A 20,636-nucleotide genomic window follows, 5' to 3' on the forward strand; every position below is an offset into this window, starting at 1 on the left:
GTGGTTCGGATTCCAAGTTAATCAGTAGGTCCACGTCTTATATAGCCTCGCTGCTGAACGGGACGTTAACCTCAAAATCAACTCAACCCCATGGAGACTTGTAGCACTCGTATCTTCAGGTTATGGTGATATTTATATATACTGGCTTCTTTTGGCGTTAATGCTGGTTTTCTAGTTTGGAGTTACTTTTTTCTATTAAGTAGCTCCTCAATTGTCCTCACGACCTGAGTGCATGCCCAATGCCAACACCAGCTAGTGAGTACGAATGGTCACTCAATTCCCCCCTCCCCCGGGACTGCTTGACTTGGCTGATCTCACGAGAAACGTTATTGCAGTACGGCTAGGGCGCTGGCCAACAGTTGAGATATGCAGTTTTTCCATGAAAATTTCGACTCACTGTTCTCTCCCGTATCTCTCAGATATCTTTCACGAGAAATGTTGTAAGGATCACTTCACATTTTAATGTTTTGTTTTAAATTAAACTTCATATCCATATTTTCGTGGAAATCCCCATTATAATTTAATAGGATATTCTGTAGCAGCAACCTGGAGATATGCATCCCATTCCTAGCATTGATCATCCGGAACCTAATACGTCAAATTTCTCTACTCCGACCAAAGATTTAAAATAATAATAATAATAATAATAATAATAATAATAATAATAATAATAATAATAATAATAATAATAATAATAAATTAACCTTCAAGCAACCGTACTGATAACAACAGTCGATCGAAGTAGTTTGATTAGGTTTGGGATAAAAGGAAAAGAAAAATAAATGAAATTATTAGTTTTAACATTCTGTAGCTACACTGTGTAAGGTAAATAACAAAGATAACGAATAGATAAGTGGGTGTCAATAGATGAATTGTTGAGGATAAAATCAACACAGAAAAACCCACGGTGACAAGTTGTTGTCCAGTACTCAAATAACCAGGGATCGAATTAGGATATCGAGGTGTATTATCGCCGAGCACCCTACCAATGAACTAGGATAAAACGAACATCGGCTTTAGTGCAAAATGTCGGAACAAGTGGTGATGTGACGCTCGAAAACAAGCTCGATCTTCTGAATGGCTCTTTTGGATGAACGAGTGCGCTGTGGCTCATCTCTACTAAGTCATGGTTCTTCTTTGGAAGCCGTGATTCTTCGGGAGCGGAGATTTTTGGGAAACGATGAACCGCTCTTTTACTTCTCGATCTTGGTCCAGTCATTGCTGTTCTGGAGCAGTGGTTTTGAAGGTTTTCACTAAACGGCTCTTCAGCTCACTTCAGTAAGTGTGACTTGCCGTACCTTACATACTATATTCCCGACTTGAATAAAAGAAAATAATACCAATACAGTACATGTAAATGTTTGAGATTTGATGTGGCGATTGAACCCATGATGATACTTCAAATACTAAACGAAAACTAAATCTGTAAACCCGGAGTCAAATATCCGTATTCATATTTAATGTGCTCACCGGTACATATACAGTACTATTTCCACTCCAGCCCCCATGTATTAAAAATCCTCCAGGAGAAAACTGAAATCAGCACTCAGTTCAATGGTTCTTGAATTGAAGATGCAACTAAAATAAATTAAATCAAGCAGGCGAAGGGTAGCCAGCGCTCTCAGTTTACAATCGGGGGAGTCCCGGACTCGAATCTGGTTACGGTCTTCCTGACTGAATTCTCCATGTTTTTCCTTCAGCTTTCTCAGGAGAATATGTCAGAGTGTTACGTTAAACATAGGGCCTTTCTATTGTTTTGTGGTTGTTATTAACTATTATGATTCTTATGTGAAATGGCCTCTCAAGCTGCATCTGGAAGTTTCTTGATAAATTAAATATTAAATGTGAATTTATTTTTAAATCATAAAAACGCCTAAAATGGGAAGGAGGATGCTATAACACGAAAACAATGCACCATTCCTTTTAAAAAATACTCCTTTAAAAAAATACAAATTATAACTAACAGATGTAACGTTACAGCTCTTAATTATAATCTGTATTAGTCTAAAATGGTGTCCGTTAAGTTGAATTTGTCGATATTGGTATGTTTTAGCTGAAATTGAGCTTTTTAAATTTTGTTTTATGAAACACATTTAACGTTATTATACAAATATGGTTTTAAAACCTACCGGTTGTAAAATATAAGTGAGTTGTTGAAGTTAACCGGTTCCTTGTAATGAGTGAACCGTTGAGTGGCGCTCCGAGAGGTGAACCGCTCTGCCAATCACTAGTAAAGAAGTCTTGCAAGATAATAATCAGATTTGGTCTCACGAACTTGAGCGATACAAAAGACAAAACTCAATATGCCTTCGGAAAATTCATTTAAAAAAAAAATGATCCTTTAAAAAGGTATTAACGAAGAAATAGGCTACAAACAAACTTTTCGCTGGTGGTACGAGAGAAAAACCAATTGAGAATGCTCGAAGAGTTCTGCCACAACAAACTTAAAAAGAATTAACTTTTTTCGAAATTTATATGGTATTGTATATTAAATTTATTTTATTAAATTAATTAATGACGCAATAATTATTGAATCAATAACCAATATTAAACCATTATTATTGGTATTGGTATTAAACTAATATTGATATTGATCAACACCAATATCATATCCCTATGACTTGGTTCCCGAGATATGGATCCTTAATTCTCCAGAAATCGGAACCTTTTTGGCCACTATCTCGGGAAGGGTACGAGTGACACGAAAAATTCCATCACTTCTTTCAGATAGTCTTTGATGCTCCATCGAATGGAGGGCTCAAATTGAAAAAATCGCAAATAACAGACAGACAGACACAAGAGAATTCAGTAACGAACTTTTTAAAAGTTCGTTGAAAATAAGGTTGAACTTTCGGTTTTCGAAATCAAACTACTGTATATGAATATTTGGAAACTCTTGTTGACTCTTTTTCATAAATGAACATTAAAAAAAAAGAAAAAGAAAAAAGAAAAAAAAAAGAATAAACAAAACTTAAGTGTGCTGCAGCTACTACTCGTTCCTTAAATCACAACGGATAAGCAAATATTTGCTTATCTACTAAATGAACTCAACAGCCGTTTTAAATATTGTTCTCCTTACAGTATACGCTATATACGGGAGAAAAGGTAAAGTTCAACTAAATAGAAATAATGCATATCAAATACTGGAAAAAAGAAGAAAAATACAATTTGAGGCCTCGTTCATGAGGGAAAATGCGGGAAGTTAAAAATCATAACACAACACAAAATGAAGTTTTTCATCTTTCCTTGAGCCCAACTACAATCTTCAAACCAAACACCAGTTTTTCCTACCGAACTTAATCCTATTTGTCTGTAGCCGAAATACAAACAATGCTCACTCTTACCACAATAATATACCGCAATCAAATTGACATGTCATTCATATTACGTTGATATGCTCTCGCGAATATACGTAAGCATTTTATTTTTCATGTTCGGTTATATACAAATAACAGGGGGAAAATATACGAAATAAACGAACTGTTACACTTTATATACTATAATATGATAAGTAGACGATCTTCCGTCAAATTGTGGTGTCATTCATTTTTGAGTTGATGTACTCCTACGAACAGAAGCACACAATTGTTTGATATTACATTCGGCTACGTACGACGAGGGGAATGTCCGTAAGAAACAAATGGTATACATTTGTATACTACAATACGAGAATACACACACGCATGTACGTAGTGACCAAGTAAATATTATGTAGCACAACCGATTATTATTTGATGCGATTTTTTTTTTTTTTTTTTTTTTTTTTTTTGTATTGTATTATTAACAACCCTGACCATATTATTAGACTGCTACTACTTTCTGAAAATGAGAGATGTGTTTTGTAAACAATGTTACTTAAAAATCACATCAACTCAAGAATCTACATTTGATATAAATATTCCTAATTTTTGGAACTGTTCCCATATTCGCCATACCATGAATAAAGGTTATGTAGTTTATTCTATATGTTCGAATTAATATATTTCACCCAATCTTAAGTATATATAAAACTACATGAGCTGACATTAATTATTGAGCATTTCCTTTAGGGCTTCAATGATTAAATTCGACATGATTGTACCTTTCCGGAACTAACCGACAGGAAAATTATCAAAAGTGAATATTTTAAATTTTTAGCAGGTCTAAAGAAGGGATTAAGAATTTCCCCATGTTATTTAAATGGGCCTTTTTGGAACGTATAATCTCATGTTTGAGGTACTTAGAATTAGAATAAAAACCTGAAATTTGGTACGCTTGTACGTTTTCGTTAGCATGACCTAAGCAAATCAGTACAAATAAAAAATTCCAAATTTAGAGTGGTTTTATAGAGAACTGAAAAATCTTTCCCATGTTATTTATATAGGACACCTTTTACAACCCCAAATTATTGAGCACTTCCTATAGGGCTACAATGATTAAATTTGACATGATTGGAGCTTTTCGGGACTAACCCACAGGAAAATTCCCAAAAGTCAATATTTGTAATTTTTAGGGGGCCTAAAGAGGGGATGAAGAATTTCCCCATGTTATTTAAATGGGCCTCTTTTTGAACCTATAAGATCATGTTTTAGGTACTTAGAATTGGAATAAAAATTTGAAATTTGGTATGCTTGTACCTTTTCGTTAGCGTTACCTAAGTGAATCATCAGAAATAAAAATTTCCAATCCTAGAGTGGTTTTATGGGAAACTGAAAAATCCTTTTTATGTTATTTATATGGGACGTCTTCTACCCCCCAAAATGTTTAGGTACTTCCGACAGGATTAGAATGATGAAATTTGATATGATTGTAGCCTTCCGGGAGTAACCGACAGGAAAATTGCCAAAAGTGAAATTTTTTAATTTTTTAGGGGTCTAAAACGTGATAAAAACATTCCCATGCTATTTAAATGGGCGTTTTCTTGGAATACAAAATCTTATCTTTTAGATACTGAAAATAGGAAAAAAAAAAAAACTTGAAATTTGGTATAATTGTGGATTTAAGAGGTGTGAGGCCGTAGGCCGAGTAGACATGAGGGTCAGGGGGCGAAGCCCCCAGATGGGCCAAATTCAGGGAATATGAAGAGCAAATGCACAAAATTCATTCTTGATGCAAATGCTGATACCCAAGAGATGCGAGGCCGTAGGTCGAGCAAACGGAAGGGGGAAGGAGCCCCCAGCTAGTCAAAGGCTAGTCCAGTATATATTATGGTACTGGAACATATAGGAACATGATGGAAACAATCTCCAGCACAATAGAGGAATGGTTAGCAGGTTATATAGGCTAAAGGTCTCAAACTTAAACCACTTGTACGATTATATCGCCGTACGAAATACTTCCACTCTCTTCTGCTTATTGTAAATTATCCCAAATTCCTAGTACGAACAAAATGACATTCAGCGCCTCAAGCTTATCCAACTATTTACAGATAATTAGATGCGTCACTGTTAAGACGCAAGACGCTTCCATCTGCTTGTCACGCTAATTTTTAAAAGTTCACAGTCAGGCTAATAGTTGTCGCTACCTGCATTCTTCTAACCGAAGACAAAGGGATATCACTTGCGTGCAGGCAAATTGTAGACGAGCCAAAGACTTGAGGGGGGCAAATTATCTGTTCCAGCAGAATACTATCAATTTATTATTGATAGCGAACGATGTATTTTGACGCCATAAAAATCAGTCTTCGTCGAAAATTACGCATGAAAATTCACTTAAGATGTGTCTCATTTTTCGACAATATTATACGTTAACAAAACTTAAAAAGTTCAAGAGTCAACCATAATTCTGGGTGTTTTGGGATCAGACCCATTTTAATAAGTGACTTGGTTATCATACAACATCTATTTTTAGGTTTACAAAAAATATTTTCTCGGAAACTACGCATGAGGATTTGCATTTGTCCATATAATTTTGTTCAGCTCAATAAGATCTATTATTGATTAGTATATTCTCATCCTTTGACAAAATTGTATCCGTTATATGTTAATAACGTAGAATTAACAGCATCGTTATCATTGGTTGAATGATAATAATGACAGCGCTATACTTTTTATTATTATTATTATTATTATTATTATAATTAATAATAATAATAATAATTTCATTCAATGAGGATATTTACAACTAAGTTTAAATCAAGATTAGTCAATGTCTCGTCATTATACGAAAATAAACTGGATAAATTGTGCGAAAAAATAAACGAACTCAGAATCTTTTGGAGATTACAATGATAACAAAATGAAGTCTACCATATCCTATAAAGAACCTCACGTTTGTACGAAATTTTGTAAAAGTTCTTTGTACAAAGGCACGTGGAAGTGGTCTTTACACAAAAATGTGATACAATGTGAGGCACGGTTTCCCAAATTTAGATCGAACTACTGGTCCCTTTTGTTTGGAATATATCCACCCATTCACATTAATACGTTTGATTTACAGTAAAACTCTGCACGAAATGTTCGAATAAAATTTCAGAAAACCACAGCGACAAATATGAACTCTGGGCAAGAGATAAATCTTACCGTATCCTATAAATCAAGGACCCCAGCAACCAACCAATTGTTTGATGTGTTGTCACCAGTTAACAACCAAACCAGAGTGTTAACGGTAATAGAACCGACGGGCGTAAATGAGTTCCACTAGGTTTTGTTTTTGGAACTGCAACGGATTTTCCCGAGAAAATTATTCTGGGCGCCGAACCGAAAAAGATTATCTGGTAAAAATGGAATCGAAATCTGCACTGAAACCAATTTCCAGAGTAATCTATTCCGAGTGTAGAACTGAAATTAACTTTCTGAGAAATTTCCCTCTGGTTCCGGAACCAAAACCGATATTGAAGTAGAAAAAAAGTTACAGAGGAAAGAAATACTTTTCGTAACAAAACCGTTGTTGTTAGTTGCCTTGAGTTATCATTTCACAGTTACCAAATGATGATGTCAAAATGTATTTCGGAACTCTTCTCGAAATATACCGAATTTCGATTCTGTGAACAGAACACAACAAGTCTGAATGAATATTTGTTCCCTTCCCGAAACATGACGAATTATGGTTTTCGATTCCGCGGGCCAAATCGCTTTGTCGAAATGTATTTTGGTCCACTCCCCCGAGCAAACCGAATTAAAAAGTTCATTTAGATCCCAGGAGTGGAACCGGTTCCGTTTCCACTAACAAACCTACTTAAAACTATAATAGTGTGAAAATGAATAATATATATAAACCTACTTCTGAAAGAAACTACTGCACACGTGCTAAATCAATGATCAATTTAGTTTATATTCCAGAAACAAATTCGTAACTTATAAAGGGTACTTGCAAAGAATGTTATATTTTACTTGAAAACAATACCAAAGAAATGTTAGTTCCATTTTACTATTTTGGCTGACTTTCTTTCTCGAACTTGTCATAGTATTCAGTATACTTTTTCCATGCAATTACGAAACTTTGAGACAGTGTTCTCTAATCTACATTATGGGAATATTACATCAACATACAAAGCATTGGGTTTAACATATTTAACTTTGTACCTCATAATGGCAAAATTTACTTTCTCCTAACTTTCTAAAAATTATCTACAGAGAACCGACCAAACACCGGCAGAAGGTACTGTACCTAAAAAACGCTCGAGCATGGTCCACTTTCATTAATAAGGCACCCCGAGTCCTAAAAAATAAATATGTTCAATACAACGAATTGACATTTTGAACTCTGAAATTAAAAAAAAAAAAAAAAAAAAAAAAGTGACTGTATTCTATTGATATGTCGTAAACTAAGAAAACATGTTGATCAAAAGCATTTATTGTCAAGAGTAATGCACCATCGCCAGGGTGTCGATTTAAGAAGAGATTCATAAAGACTCTTGTATAAAAATAAAACAAAACAATGTTCACTGAATACTATGTAGCACCAAGAAAGAAAGAAAGAAAAAAAAAAAAAAGCAGATCACTAATTCCTATCAGCGTAATGCTTGCAAGAACTTCAATGATAACGATTATTATTACGATAATTAACTTCAGGAAGTGTAAAATACGCTATATGAAGTTTCATTTCTACGAAAAACAAAATTACAAATCCAAGCATTTTTTTAAACAAATAAAGCAGAATAAGTTCTAAGAACACTTTGTATACGTAACTACTAAGAGTATCTTATGTGAATGATATCAATGAACAGATGAATTACAATGAAAATACCTAATTCAAATTATATAATTATCAGCTGTAAAAAGAACGCTATTGTCGATTGACTAATGGTAACTGTTATCTTCCAGTTTTGTAGTATTAAGAAAATGTTCAAATAGCCATTAAAAAAAAAAAAAAAAAAGTTATCTTTTCTTCAGAAAACTAATTTTTGCTGAACAAACTGAGCTACTTTATCTCTGCCAAAACTCCAGGTGAGAAAAATAGTATTACGTGCAAATCAATACTTCTTTTCTACGGCAATTATAAGACACGGATACGGTTGATACTTTGCTTTCCAACTCTTCTTCAAATAGTACTAATACGAGTATTTGCGTAATAAATAACTAATGAAGTCTATAAGTTTAGTTTCATTATACACAGGTTTCCGCTAACGAAGAAGTCAATCTACGCTACAATTTCTAAACTCATCAAATTGTTAACATTAAAAGATAAATCAGGGTGGATTGATTTAAATTAGTTGACTTTATACAATAATAACCGTTGATTTAAATCAAATTCCGAAATAAACTAATTTAAAGTGAAAATAAGTAAAATCCTGTATCGGAACTGTTATTTCGATTATGGAAGATAACAATCATAATGAGACTCAAATGTATGTACAGCACAGTATGAAAACGAGTGTCATGCAGAGGATGAGTACGGAAAATCCCGCTTTGGACGGCAGAGAAGCAATTCTACTTTCTACTCTTCGTAAAATAGGGTTTTTAAATCGTTAACTTTCGAACGCGGAAATCACCATGGATACTTAAGACGAAAATTACTTTGTGTGCGCGTCTGTTTGTTTGTTTCCAGATAATAGGGGCGTATTTAGAGGGTTCCGATTCTCTCTCCGAAACTTTTGTTTTTAATTTTACAACTTTAGTCGCAATTTATAAGCTAGTTCCGATTTCTTAAAATATGGCCCTGCCAAATATCAGTAACTTTTGAAAAAAGTGTCATATTGATAAACGTTGCTGCACTTTTTCCTCAATGCTTACGAAACATTGTTTGAGATAGAAATAGGTTAACGATTGGGGATCAATTCAAAATTCAACCCCAATACTTCCACTTAAATAGTATAATTAATATTTAATACTAATTCCTAATGTTTTTTCTTTGTTTGTTTAGTTCGCGACTTGTATTATACGAGGAGAAAGATTTGATTTAAATTTAAAAAATAAATTTAAATTAAAAAATCAACAAAAACAATTTAAAAAATCATGAATTTATTACACTCTGAGACAAATTACTGCTGAGTACATAACTTTAAGAAATACAAAAGTCTCATAGTACTACTATTTTATAATATACAGTAAACGCATACTCTCGTTATTGCTAATATTAAAAACTACTATCTGAATCAGATTTCTATGTAAATGTCGATGACCTGGAAAGTCAGGAATATCAACATGAGAGCCAATGCCTACTTATGTATTAATTGCGAATTCGGCTCTTAAAAGACCTTTACCGGTCGGTTTTTTGTCAAACATCATAAAATTCCAACTAAATCGTCTATATTCTATATCTGACATGCCACATTTTGACAAATCGGACGACTGAATTACATCACGAAAGTGATAGTTCGGGAAAAGAGATGGAGGTAAACAAGGGAACGTAGTGTACAAATTTGAGACTGTATGTTTACACATTTACGTTTCGACATTCTTTACTTTAAATTTTGTTACTACTTGGTAAAAAGAATACAGTAAAGGAAAGAGACATGCTAACACCTAATGAAGAGCAGAGTATCCTACACCTCACCAAGCAAATGTGTGTTCTTCCTTATCTCACGGTTCTCAGATTATGCGCTTCTGAGACTTTGAAAGCTGAAGAACCAGTAAGCGGAAGTCAAGAGTCAAAACATCTAATAATATACTGCAAAACTTACTAACTGTAACACAGTTCAAACCAAAGCCCCAGAATATGGAGTTTGAACACACAGAAGGTTATACAATAAAGAACAACTGAAATTGGCCACAACGTCGTTCTTCAGCCTAACTTCATCTAAACTAACCGAACCTACTGTAGAATAACAAACCATCACACAGCAGAACAAAATACCAATAAGTAATGAATAATTTACAGACAAAATCAAATATTAAATAAATACCTTACATTATTTTTTACTATATCAAATCGAAAATACTATGTCTATTTCTATTCTACGATATTAAAAAAAAAAAAAATGCAAACATTCGCGTACGCCAAACTATCCAAGGGCATTTAAGTACATTTTTATTTCGATTCCGATGTGAACACAAAAACAAACAACGCGATTGAAAAAAAAAAAAAAAAGTTACTCCGTCGTAACATTGACGGCGTTATTGAAACGGAAACAACCTATGGCTTCCCGCATTTTATGTGCTTATTATTGATGTGCGCAGTTTCTTTCTATTGCGCCTGCACGTAAGATTACTCCAGAAAATAATTAAAAGTTAGAATTTATGTAATGTAAAAGTCGCATAAACCTTGGCCATATCAATCTTCTACTTCAGGCTTGTTTTGTTTGTCTACCTACGTCTTCGAACATACGACACAATTAAAACCTGCAATTGACAATACACGAATTACAAGTTGTTTCACGAACTAGAAATGCGCATAAAGCTGCACATCACTCACAGCCCATATTATTTACGATACATATTTCAACTAGCAGTTAAGCGTATGGCTGAAACAAAGTAATTCACAATCACGTTACTATAATACAGTATAAAATGTTTGTCGCGTCCAGCGTGAAATAAATAAACATTGCCGTTATATGTTATGCTTTTACTTGAGTTGTACCCGGCGATGCCTGAGCAAATGAGTGTTACTTCAGTTCGAAGTATTTTTTTACATGACTACGGGCGAATAATCTAAATCTACTGCTTCAAATATTAAACTACCTATAATGAGTTGTTTTCACCTTATTTGTTCTGCAATTAAAAGTTCTATATTTTTATCGAAAAAAAAAGTTTACATCCTTTTCATTACTGCAATTGTTTGTTGCGCACCATCACCAATACTGAATGAGTTATCTATTTTGAAATATAAAGTAACAATACTTGATAGGAAGGACAATCATAATAGCTATAAAGTATGGAGGTTTTTCGAGAAGACAGGCGTACCAAAACTGGTCAATATAATACCGTATATTTTCCCTATACAAGTAAATATTGCACATGTCGAACGAGCGTTTAATGTAACGAAAACTTTGTTGTCAAATGATAGAAATAGAATGTCAAGAACAAAACTTGCGATCACATTAATTTTAACAATGATCTAATAAAATTTGCATAAATCGGTTCTGGAAAATACCACACTTCTTCATGCAGAGGCAGAAGCTCTAGAAATATCAATAGTACGGCATGCGTCTATGGTCAATGAAGTTTTGCGTTGTTTTCATTTAGATTGGTACTGTATACGTTTGCTTCGTACTTCAGAGTTACAGTTAAGGTGGAGTCCAAACCCACTTAATACATTCACACTTTCCCTTCTCTCGGAAATCAAACCCGGGACTACATACACCAAAACCGTACGCACTACCCACTAGACTTGTGGGGAAGGCTGTAGTTCCTAGTTATAGTTAGCAATAACGGTTAGAAGTAATGGCGCTAATAACATGTAGGAATATTCAGTTTCAAACTTGCATCCCCAATTATGTAAATGCGGTTGGTTTCTGAGCTTGCCTTGAATTCGAACTGCAACCGTAAATGGCATTCAAACGAACTTCATGCTACTTATTTTATTTTATTATTTTAAGAACTGAGTAGCGTATAAAAAGACTAAAACCGAAGGCCAAACCAGACTGTTTTCCTCTTTTTAAACACGAGAAGTATCGAAGAGATTCATGAATCTCTTGTTCGAATGAAAAGAGAGAACTGCTATGAATAGGCTGGCAGCTTCCTCTTCTTGTTAATTTAAATATTATTATTTTAAAAAATGAGAAATAAACTGAAAAAAACTTTTAATGTTCATTCTTGCCTTCCTACGCGAAAGTGGGGAATCCCCAGGGACTGTTTGGTATCAGTAGAAAGATAAGCACTGTATATCTACACTTCACCTCCTTACATAGGGCGTAACCCTGAATAGTTACAGCGAACTAACATATTCATAATGTAAAACTTACGTTACGATCTCAAATTGACGAGTTGCAGTAATCAGTAATTTCCCTTAGGGGGTGCTTGCTGAGCAGATGATCATTTTCAGAAAGTAACAGTTTATTTCCAAATTGTCGGTTAACAAAGAGTTCAACAAGTCTTCTACTAGATTTACTCACACAGGTAGTTCGACGTATTATGCATACAATTTTAAGTGTGTGTGTGTGACGATATGGCAAAATGTGCATGGAAAAATGTACGGCGCCTTGTGTTACGTCGTTTGTAACTTGAATAACAAACATTACAAAATAAATAAATGCACGTACTATACACTTTGAAGAGAAATTAACCTTTTAATTTATACCAGGATTAACTACGAATCGTAAATGAAACTAGCGACCATCTTAAAAATTTATAATTTCAATTACATGCCGCAGCAAACCTGATCTAGCTTCATTCATCGATATCTAGGCCATATGCATTTATCCAATTCACAACCAATCTTGTTCTTGTCAGCAATAAATAATGAAAATCCAAGATAAACATTTTTCAAATATAAAATAGTATTAAATAAATACCAGATTATAGCTCTGAATTTCATGCTAAACTGATTAAGCAATAAAGGCACGTTGGATACAGTTAAGTTTAGCCACACAGTAATGAATACTACATTCTACACGACACGTTATTCATTACCCGTCTCATATAGCCTCGCTGACAGCATATTAACAAATTTTTCACTTCTTTGAATTGACCATCGTCATACAATATTTACAATAAATGGATTTAAAATAAAATCTTCGGATCAAAGCGAACACGTATCATCAGTAATTTGTGTGTCTAATAACTAAAGATAATAATATACTGCCGAAATTGAACATAGAGAATTGACAATTTGCACTGGCTAGATTTTATTTCTATTTAAATTGAAGAGCTAGTATTGAGTTGATTTTGAATTTAACGTCCCCTTCAGCAGCGAGGCTATACGAGACGGACCTACTACTGACTAACGTGGAATCCGAACCACATTAGCTAGTAGTATTATCATAACAAAACTCGGAACTAAGTTTTCAGTTGTTGATTTGCAGTTTAACACCATTTTCAGGATTGAGATTATGAGAGTCGTGGACCTACAACTTAATATGGGACCCAAACGGCACGAGCTGCTACCGGAAATTATATCCGAAAATCCAGTGCCACGGCATTCAGCCACAAAAGAGACCATAGTTTCCAAATGTTTGGAATTAACATCACGTTCAGAAAGCAGTTACACAACCACGTAACGGAGGAGGACTGCATTACTCTGAAATCATAAACAGGGGGAGGGTGACTTCATTACTCTGGAATCATAAATAAACAAGGGGAGGGGACTTCTTTACTTTGAAATCATAAATAAACATTGGGAGGGGACTTCGTTACTCTGAAATCATAAACGGGGAGGGGGGATTTCATTACTCTGAAATCAAAAATAAACAAGAGGAACTTCATTATTCTGAAATCATAAATAAACAGGGGAGGGGGACTTAATTACTCTGAAATCATAAATAAACCAGATTTCTTCCTATGCTAGTGTGTTTTTTAGGCGTTGCTCACTTTATAAAACGACTTAGATTTTACGTGATCCTTTGCTCACTTTCTAATGAAAAAACATATGGTGGATTATAAAATTACCCCTGATAATGTCGCAATCGTGACAACTATCTAATTCTATTTCCGTAACTTAAAAGACAGCATAGCTTTTTCCAAGTTATAGCCTATACTTTTATTTCTTAAAATATCAAAACAGGTGTACTAAACAGACGAACTAGGTGAATGTCGAACACATACGTAAATATTAGTATTTACTAGACGTAATCTTACTTATAAAATGATAAAATTAATTCTATACTTACTTCCCGGCTCGCTACTATTGTAAGTATTATTCCATGGTTGCAGAACTTGCGCTGATGATTCCAAAACACAACAACACAGCAAAAGGTAAACAATAGCAAACCACCACAACCACGTTTGATGAGGTTTCATTGTACCTGAGCAATACGACCATTTGGTTCTTGTACAACTATCAAGAAATGAAGTACTGACACTTTTACTAACACTACTGCTACACAACACACCATCACTGTTCGGATGTCTGATTCTGTAATCTGCTTTGTTTTTATTATTATTATTTAAATTACTAATACTACTACTATAAGATATGGTAGAGGAACTATGATGTCGCGATTCTGCATTGTGACTTGAATGCAATTTACAAGTTGACCTGCATGCTCCTTCCCTACAAGTGTAGGAGGTCATTGTATGTTTGGACTCGGAATGCGTAGGAAATTTAAGATGTGGATGTAATCCTTGAAGATGCTTCCATGCTCTATAATACAATACAGAAAAAGTAGATCGTGTACAAAAGAATTTCCCACCAGTCAGATGAAAACAACATTTAGCCACTTCCTCTGACATATCTGAGGGCGTCGTTGTTTTCCTTTCACAACATTCCAATTTCGATGAGATGAAATTGCTAGAGTTTTCACCGACACAGCTTCGGCACTCACATCGACAGCACGAATGTAAACACTGCACACATTGTATTCGCACTTTCATACAATAACAGGTCTGTTCTTTATGCGCTCTATCCATTACGTCTTCTAAAAGAACTTAATTTTTCCCCCTTCATTGAAAAATAACAAAGTAGTTAAAAATCTGCTGCTACATCGCAGTTAGCCACGCAGGCAAAACACCCATCAAACCACTTCCACCACTTACTCACGCGCGGAAACACCAAACTCCTCGGAATACTGAGGCACTGACCGACAGTCAAGCATTTCTCTGCAACGCGCAAGGCCTATAAACATGCCCTTCTGCGCATGTGCAACATTTTTGTGTTACCATGACGACAGACTTCCAGCCGCCACTCTCCATATACACACACATACAGAACGCAGACTTAACACAAGGAAGCACGTTTAGTGACCACTGCAAACACTGTCTACTACGTCGCGTCGTCGGCTCACTCACTACTGAAGTTTGCTTGCGTCGCGAGTTAAAGCAATCTTCCATCGTTCCAGTACTTGTAGGCTCTTTAAGAATAATTACATGCGGACAACGAGGTCAGCGTGAAAGTCATCCATGAAGAATGATCTGCACACATATATTTTGTTTGTTTTATCTCTCAGAAAGTGTAAGAGAAATCTTTTAATATATAGATATCTTTCTTTCATACAAAGACACACTTCTTTTTCCTGTCACTTATATTTTTCATTTTTAAAGTTTTCCATCATTTTAATCCTTTCAAGACAGATAATAGGCATAACACCCTGCACCACTTTTAACTGCATATCTTGTTTCATGCATCCCGCGTGTGAATCTAATAAAGGAAAGAGCCTCACCTGCTCCCTGTTGAAGATAACGTAAGGACGTTTACCTCGTCAGATTGCGGAAACCAAGGTGACTGACCCGGTGGATCGAACACAAGACTATCCGAATTCAGGACAAATATTTGCCGATCCTATCTGCAAAACGAGGTTACACGTTGATATAATTTTGTTTTAACAAGAAAAAATGCTGGGAATTTTATCAGGATTGCCAGAACACTATAATTATGAAATATGTTTTTATATAAACATAGACCCAACCAATAAGGTGAAGGATACCACGAAAAAGAATTGGTGATAAATTTGCAGCGGTAGCTCAATATAGTAGGAGTAGTGTTGTAAAAAAACGGTTTTTTTTCTGTGAAGTTTTTTTTCAATAAAAAACATCGTTCTTTTTCATGTTTTTTTTCAAATGTCTGTTTTTTTTCTGGCAACTATTATTTATTGATTTACGTCGCAGATTATTGAAATAATCAACAGAACTTGAGTCGAAGCCCTCGTAACTTACAAATCTTTTGTTTATTTGCACCTATATACTAGCAAAATTGTGTGATTATTCCTTTCGGCCCCAGGTCATTTATGGCGTTTTCCTACATTTCCAGTTAGTGACTTATTGCTCAAAAACCATTCATTCGTTTGATATGGTTAAGGCCTTGTTTTTTAGAAAATGGATGTGGCTATCTTTTGGTGTAAGTTGCATTGCAGTGTTGCCAACGGGTGGGAAATTATTGAGGGAAATGTAGGGGTAAAAATTTACAAAAAATTCCCTAACCGAATTTCAAAATTTTTTGTATCTAGTACCACTGCTGCTATATGGGTTCAAGTTGCCTAAAAAAATCTTTGGTGTGTTGACAAGGTACAGTGAAATCCTGAAGTCGCTTGCTTCCATTCAAAGAGGGAAAGAAAAAAATTCTGTCATACACATGAAATTTTGACACTTTTTACGCCTCACAAGCAAAAATCAAATATGCCGGGGATACAGCTTCTCTAATTATCCTATTGAAACTTTTTATGGTGCGTTCTGTAGGGAAAAAGAGGAAGCTTTCAGGTAGTGGTACGTTTGTTTTAATGTAGTCAGCAAGAGGGTAATAATAGAGGGGAAAAGGGAATTTTTCCGAATTTTTCACCTAAAAGCGGGAATTAATTGTTTTGGCTGGAAACACTGCCATCAGACAGACGAAAACTATCTGAAAATAGCCCTTAGTACTCCAAGAATATATCCTACAAGTATCATGGCGATATATAACAAAGTAAGCATGAATTTTTAAAAAAATCTCATTCTACTTTAGAAATTCACCATTTTCTTACCACTTACAGAACATGGTTTATTATAAACCTCAACTGTACTTTCCCTAATTATTCTAGTGAAACTTTTTATGGTGCGCTGTGTAGGCTAAGGATGAGGCTGTTTGACACTGGTACGTTTGTTCGAATGTAGCCAACAAGAAGGAAATAATAGAAATAAGAAAGGTATTTTTTTAAAAAAAAATTCGCCCTAAAATCTGGAATTAAAATTTTCTGTAGCTGGCAACACTACTATCAGACACACACAAACTATCTTAAAATAAGCTTTGGTATCCCTCTAATATATCCTACAAGTATTGTGACGATATCTAATAAAGTAAGCATGTCAATAAAAAATATCTCATTCTACCTTTAAAAAAATCACAGTTATCTTCCCAATTAGAGAACAAAGTCTACTGTACTTCCTCTAATTATCTTATTGAAACTTTCTATAATGCGTTGTGTAGAGCAAAGACGAGACTTCCAGATACTGGTACGTTTGGTCCGATATAGCCAACAAGAGGGAAATAATAGAGACAAAACAGATTTTTTTTTTCAAAATTTCCCCCTAAAATCTGGAATTAAAATTTTCTGTAGCTGGTAACACTGCTATCAGACAGACGCAAACTATCTTAAATTAAATATTGGTACACGACGATATTTAAGGAACAAAACATCTAATTACCAAAAATATATTACTGTAAACAGAAAAGTAGGGAAAAACTAGAAAAATCAAGGGTTAGAACCTAAATACGAATTTTTCGTGCGTTCCCTAATTACCACATTGTAACGATCTGTACTTGCGTTTGTTAAGTAAGGACAAATGTTCGATTGGCGTAAGTTGACTTGCACTCAAACGTATAGGTACGGATTTATAAACAAAAATTTCTATTTTTTCCCCCAAATTTAGGAAAATTTTAATTTTCCTAATGGGGAACACTGCGCGCAGGCCCGTCTAATTGATGTCAACAGTTAGGTATCCATCCGAGGTATCTACCTAGCAAGTATAAGGAGGTCTTTCTACAACGAAGGAAGCTACAGGGAAAAAAGAAGTAAAGGAAATTCGAAATTAGAAAATTCTCGAATTTTTGACTGGGGTGATATTTGAGAAGGAAATTCGACACCAGAAGAAAAAAATAATATGATAAACTATAGTCCAACCATATTTTGCAAGAATAATATCCCGATATCTTAATTAGTGTCCACACAGGAGCGGATTAAACAAATGACACACCCGTGTGTGCCACTTTGGCTACCTGGGCCACCGAGTATACATTTGATTACATTTTTTGACTACTAACTCGTGTTGTTGTTGTAGTTATAGTCTCGACTAATAATAATATAGTTGTTGTAAACAATACTTTATAAGGAAAATTTTCTCTCCGTTTTATATCTTAGTTCCAACACTGTTGGTGAGAAATGCAGGGTGTTTCAAAATGAATTTTGGGGTTTTAAGTCTTCGTAGTACTTATTACATTTTACGTACAATTATAAGCAATGCATCAAGTAAAAGAGCACCTCAAACAGTCTTTGCTACAAGTGTCCAATGTGAGATTCATTTGTCACACGGCACACATCTAGTCGATAGGCGAGAAAGGCCCATAAACTTTCCGCCATATGGCACAAAACACATTCAATTTAGGGGTCTCATTTCAAGTGTACCATCTCCTGAGGATTTGCTGACGGCCAGATACAAACATTATGAGTGTTCACATTAGATCTTAGGTGAAATGTCTATTTATCACTGAAGACTACACGATCCAGAAAATCTTCATTGTTATGTAGTAATATTTCACTTGCGAAATTGGCACGTAAACTGTAATCTGTAGGCTTTAGACCTGTAGCAACTGCAAACGATAAGGACGTAGTTGCAAGCGTCTCCTTAATATTCTTCACACAGACAGTTGCACTGTACAGATTCAGTCTTTATTAAAACACAAAAAAAACTTTCTGCTCTCTAGTCTACATCTTTTCTGCTTGCTCTTTCTAACGGTAGACAGAAGAAACAATGCATGTACATGCGTGCGTACAAAACTGTTTGAGTTGCTCTTTCATTTGATATAATATTTATAATTGTAAGTTAATTGTAATAGATACTACAAAATTTCAAAACCCAAATATTAATTTTGAAACACGCTGCATTACTTCAAATTGTGTCATCCTATATTCATGTCTTTTATATACATGTCATCAGGGCCGGTCCTAGTCAATTTGTCGCCCCATGCAATGGATTAATTTGCCGCCTTCCCCTTTCTCCAGAAAGAACAAATCTTAAAAGTCATGATTTTAAGTATGCTACTCCAGCATGAACAACAAAGGTGAGGGTAAGTGCAGTTGCACTCAGAATGGCTTAAATACTTACTAAAAATGCAATCCCGTTGTGTCTTTTTTTTTTCAAAAAAAATATTAATCTATTACGTTAGTGAAAGATAAAGCAAACACACCTGCAGAGGAAAAATGGTAATCCTTTTTATAGAATTCACTATCGAGCTTCGATCTCAATGTATCAGTTTGCAATTCCAGTGCAACTAGCTCTTTTATCTTTATTTCTTAATTTCTCTTCAATATCTGTTAACATTTTTTTTAAAAAACTTGTTTCTACCTTCACTGATAAGGAACTTGTTTGTGACAAAAACAAGACTAGTTGTCATATCAAAACTGTGATAACTTACTAACTGGAACAGATATTCACTACTATTCGAGAACTAAATTCTTCCATTTGGCAACAATCAAGCAATTTGTGCTGGAATTTATTTAACCATTTGCTTTAGCATTGTCCATGTGGCCTTGACCAAATGCAAACTAAACATAATTTATGAATGTAGTATTCAAATAGAAGGTCAGCTTAGTAAATGTAACTACCATCATCATGAAGTCTGTTTCCAACAAGAAATATTTAATTTAAATAATATACTTGTGACAGATTTTACCGGACCATCCAAACTTGCCGCTCCACGCAAATGCACATGTTGCATATATGGTAGAGCCAGCATATCATATATATCTAGTCCACAAGTTATTTATATATGACATTTAGAAAAATACTATTAGGCAAATTAGTATTAGTTTTTACCTTTAGACAAGTTATTTGAATTTTATACTGTTCGTGACATTATTTTCGTACTTATTAAAGGCCTGCTTTCACGAAAAAACAAAATTTCATTTCTTCTTTTATTTCTTAGTTGATATTGATGAAAACTGCTGAAACCCGAATTGTTAATAGGTATGGCATTCATGTAAATTGTAAAATGTTTGTAGCGTATCAGTATCTAGCGTTTAATTCATGTTGCATTTTACGGTGATTATGCCTACATAAAAATATTTAATACTTAAACAGACGTAAGATGCATTAGAAATGCCTATTTGAAAAAAAACGAAATTTAGAAAAAAAAACGAGAGGCAATGTTTTTTTTCTAAAAAAAACGTACATTTCTGAAAAAATACGAACGGTTTTTTTTCTATTTACAACACTAAGTAGGAGTATCTAACACAATGGTAGGCGTATAATACTTTCAGGAAGATCTAGTAACATTTTAAATATGGTTATCACATTTCCTTCAAAGTAAATATTTACAATGTCGCTTGTAAATAATAATCTATAAGATCATTCTGTGAACTCAGTCAAGCTATACTTTTAATAATAATAATAATAATAATAATAATAATAATAATAATAATAATAATAATAATAATAATAATAATAGGGGTTTTAAAGAAAAGACTGTATATTGACAATCGCAAATTTAAATGAGCA

At 34.3% G+C, this 20,636-nt stretch overlaps 1 protein-coding gene across 3 annotated transcripts in view; it reads right to left on the reverse strand.

The window, feature by feature from the left end:
* Positions 1 to 15,053, reverse strand: part of LOC145678358 (insulin-like peptide receptor) — a 292,617-nt gene extending 277,564 nt beyond the window's left edge. For 2 of the 3 annotated variants that reach the window (XM_081748417.1, XM_081748415.1), the window contains exon 1: positions 14,126 to 15,052. In XM_081748417.1, the coding sequence (XP_081604543.1) occupies positions 14,126 to 14,864 (739 nt within the window). In that variant the 5' untranslated portion in view covers positions 14,865 to 15,052. Of the gene's footprint in view, positions 1 to 14,125 lie in introns of all 3 variants that reach the window. The other variant, XM_081748414.1, reaches the window with a different exon arrangement.
* Between the last annotated feature and the right edge of the window lie 5,583 nt (positions 15,054 to 20,636).

Source organism: Thermobia domestica, chromosome 2 (assembly GCF_964235325.1).
Source record: "Thermobia domestica chromosome 2, izTheDome1.hap1.1, whole genome shotgun sequence".
NCBI lineage: Eukaryota > Metazoa > Arthropoda > Insecta > Zygentoma > Lepismatidae > Thermobia > Thermobia domestica.